The following is a 2,135-nucleotide window of genomic DNA, read 5'->3' on the forward strand; positions in this document are numbered from 1 at the left end:
CACACACACACACACACACACACAGTATAAAAAGCATTTTTCCACGGTAGCAGAAAATAAAAAGTGACCTTTTATTTTTCTTGTATAAGACAAATGACAATCTGATACATTTCTTGATAGATTATTTTCTCTTAAAAATAAGAAAATTAAGCCAAGAGACTGTCAAAGTAACAGCTGATGTTAATTAAACAAAATAAAAAAATAAAAAAACATAACTGGTCAGAATCAAACAACACAGATTCAGTTCCGGTTTTCTTCACTTTTATCTTCTGAAAATCAGTTTTTTCTACATCCACAACATGCAGGACACATAAGGTCAAATACTTACTGCAATATACTTTTCAATTTATAGGATATTTATGAAATATCAAAAACATTTGCTAATGGACAAAGATAAACATTTGTTTTGCATCAGTGAGCAGGAATCAGTTTGTAGTGTTTCATTAAATCACAGCAGAGTTCACAAACAGGATCTGATAAATGTTGACGTGTTTTATTGTTTGTTTGAGAACATGTAGTTATTATTGTAGTTATTATTGTAGTTTTTATTGTAAAGGAACAACAGAACCTCTCTTCACTCACAAACGGGTCTTGTGGGACAGAAGGGCTAGCTGCCAAAGGCGGGAAAGTCCACATGTCCAAACAGCTGCTGATACACAACGTATTACACTGTAACACTACCACAACTTTCCTCTGTGTGTGTGTGTGTGTGTGTGTGTGTGTGTGTGTGTGTGTGTGGAGGGGAGTTCAAACTCTTGTGTACTCACACAAAAAGGTGTTTTTTTTCCTCCTCCCTCCCTTTCTGTGCTTCTCTGGCTGTATTTCCATCATTTGTTGTTATTCTGAAGTGTTGCGTTAGAAAAGGTGAAAGAAAACGGCACCATTCAAAAATAATTTCTTCCATTTCATGAAAAGTTTCTACGCTCGCTTCAGGTGGTTTTTGGATTTGTCAAAAGAAAAAGAGTTAATGCTCCAAAGGGGAGATGGAAACAGGTTTGACGTGGTGAATATGGTTGGTCTCACAGTCTGAACAGTACCGCTGTCTTCTCAGTTTTTCTTGTAACGTGGACAAACTAATCTCTTTCTCTACGTCTGCAGACAGCAGTGACATCACCAGAACCAGTTATGACAGAATAATTACAACTTTCTGACAGTAGCAACACGTTCCTGACAACTTCTCTCCTTTGACCTGAGTTTGTGACTTTACTTCCTGTTTACCACAGCCATGTGTGTGATGTAATTACACTTTGTGTGGCCTGGTTGACTCACTTCATGCCAGTTGGTTCTGATTCACTTTTTTTCCTTTTCCTACTTTCAAGGTTGACTCAGAATTGAAATTGGATGGAAACACAGCTCGTGTCTTAACCCTGGCTCCTCAGAGGGTTAAGTGTTCAGAGTGGAGGGGCTCACCGTCAGTGGGGGGGGGCCTGCACATTCAGCAGGACTTTTGGCACCWTGTAGGAGATCATGAGCAGGGATGATGGGATTGTTTGGGACGATGACTTGTCTGCTACTTGTCGTCTCCTGTGTTGGTTTTGTCCATCAGGGTGGTGTTGTTGGAGGCACACATGTCTCCGTCCTTCAACCCTGTCTTCACTCTCTTCAGCTCCGGCTGGTCCGGCAGTTCTCCATTCTGCCTCTTCACTGGGAGGGAGGCCGAGGCTGAGGCACGTGCTGCCAGAAGCTGAAGAGGGTTAGCTGCTGAGGAAAATGAGACAGGATTAATAAAACAACAGAGTTCATCCTGTCTTTTCATTTAGCAAACAGCACCAGCAGAATTAACGATTCAGTTCTGAATGTTTATGGTTTAAACCAGTGTTTCCCAAAGTTGGGGTCGGGACCCAAAGTGGGGTCCCGAAACATCAAGGTGGGGTCCTGACAAGATTTCATGAATTACATTTTTGCCTTAGTTGTTATAAAGGAGTGAGGTTAGTGTATTTAAAATGGATAAATGTAGTATAAAAATATTGGACCTCATGTAAGAACCGTTGGTACACAGATTTGTTCTTAAGTTGTGCGTACGAGTGATTTAGGAGAATTTGTGACATTCACCAATGTTTTCATATTCTAAGATAGGAGAAAGACCCCGCTCTCCCCAGCGACACCTTCCAGCTCGTCCTGGGGGACTCTGAGAC

At 41.0% G+C, this 2,135-nt stretch overlaps 1 protein-coding gene across 4 annotated transcripts in view; it reads right to left on the reverse strand.

Annotated features, from left to right (window-relative positions):
- Positions 1-57: 57 nt before the first annotated feature.
- Positions 58-2,135, reverse strand: part of LOC106531857 (forkhead box protein K2) — a 20,323-nt gene continuing 18,245 nt past the window's right edge. For 3 of the 4 annotated variants that reach the window (XM_014027790.1, XM_014027792.1, XM_014027793.1), the window contains one exon: positions 58-1,701. In XM_014027790.1, the coding sequence (XP_013883244.1) occupies positions 1,511-1,701 (191 nt within the window). In that variant the 3' untranslated portion in view covers positions 58-1,510. The remainder of the gene's footprint in view (positions 1,702-2,135) is intronic. The other variant, XM_014027791.1, reaches the window with a different exon arrangement.

Source organism: Austrofundulus limnaeus, unplaced genomic scaffold (assembly GCF_001266775.1).
Source record: "Austrofundulus limnaeus strain Quisiro unplaced genomic scaffold, Austrofundulus_limnaeus-1.0 Scaffold683, whole genome shotgun sequence".
In the NCBI taxonomy this organism is placed as follows: Eukaryota; Metazoa; Chordata; class Actinopteri; order Cyprinodontiformes; family Rivulidae; genus Austrofundulus; species Austrofundulus limnaeus.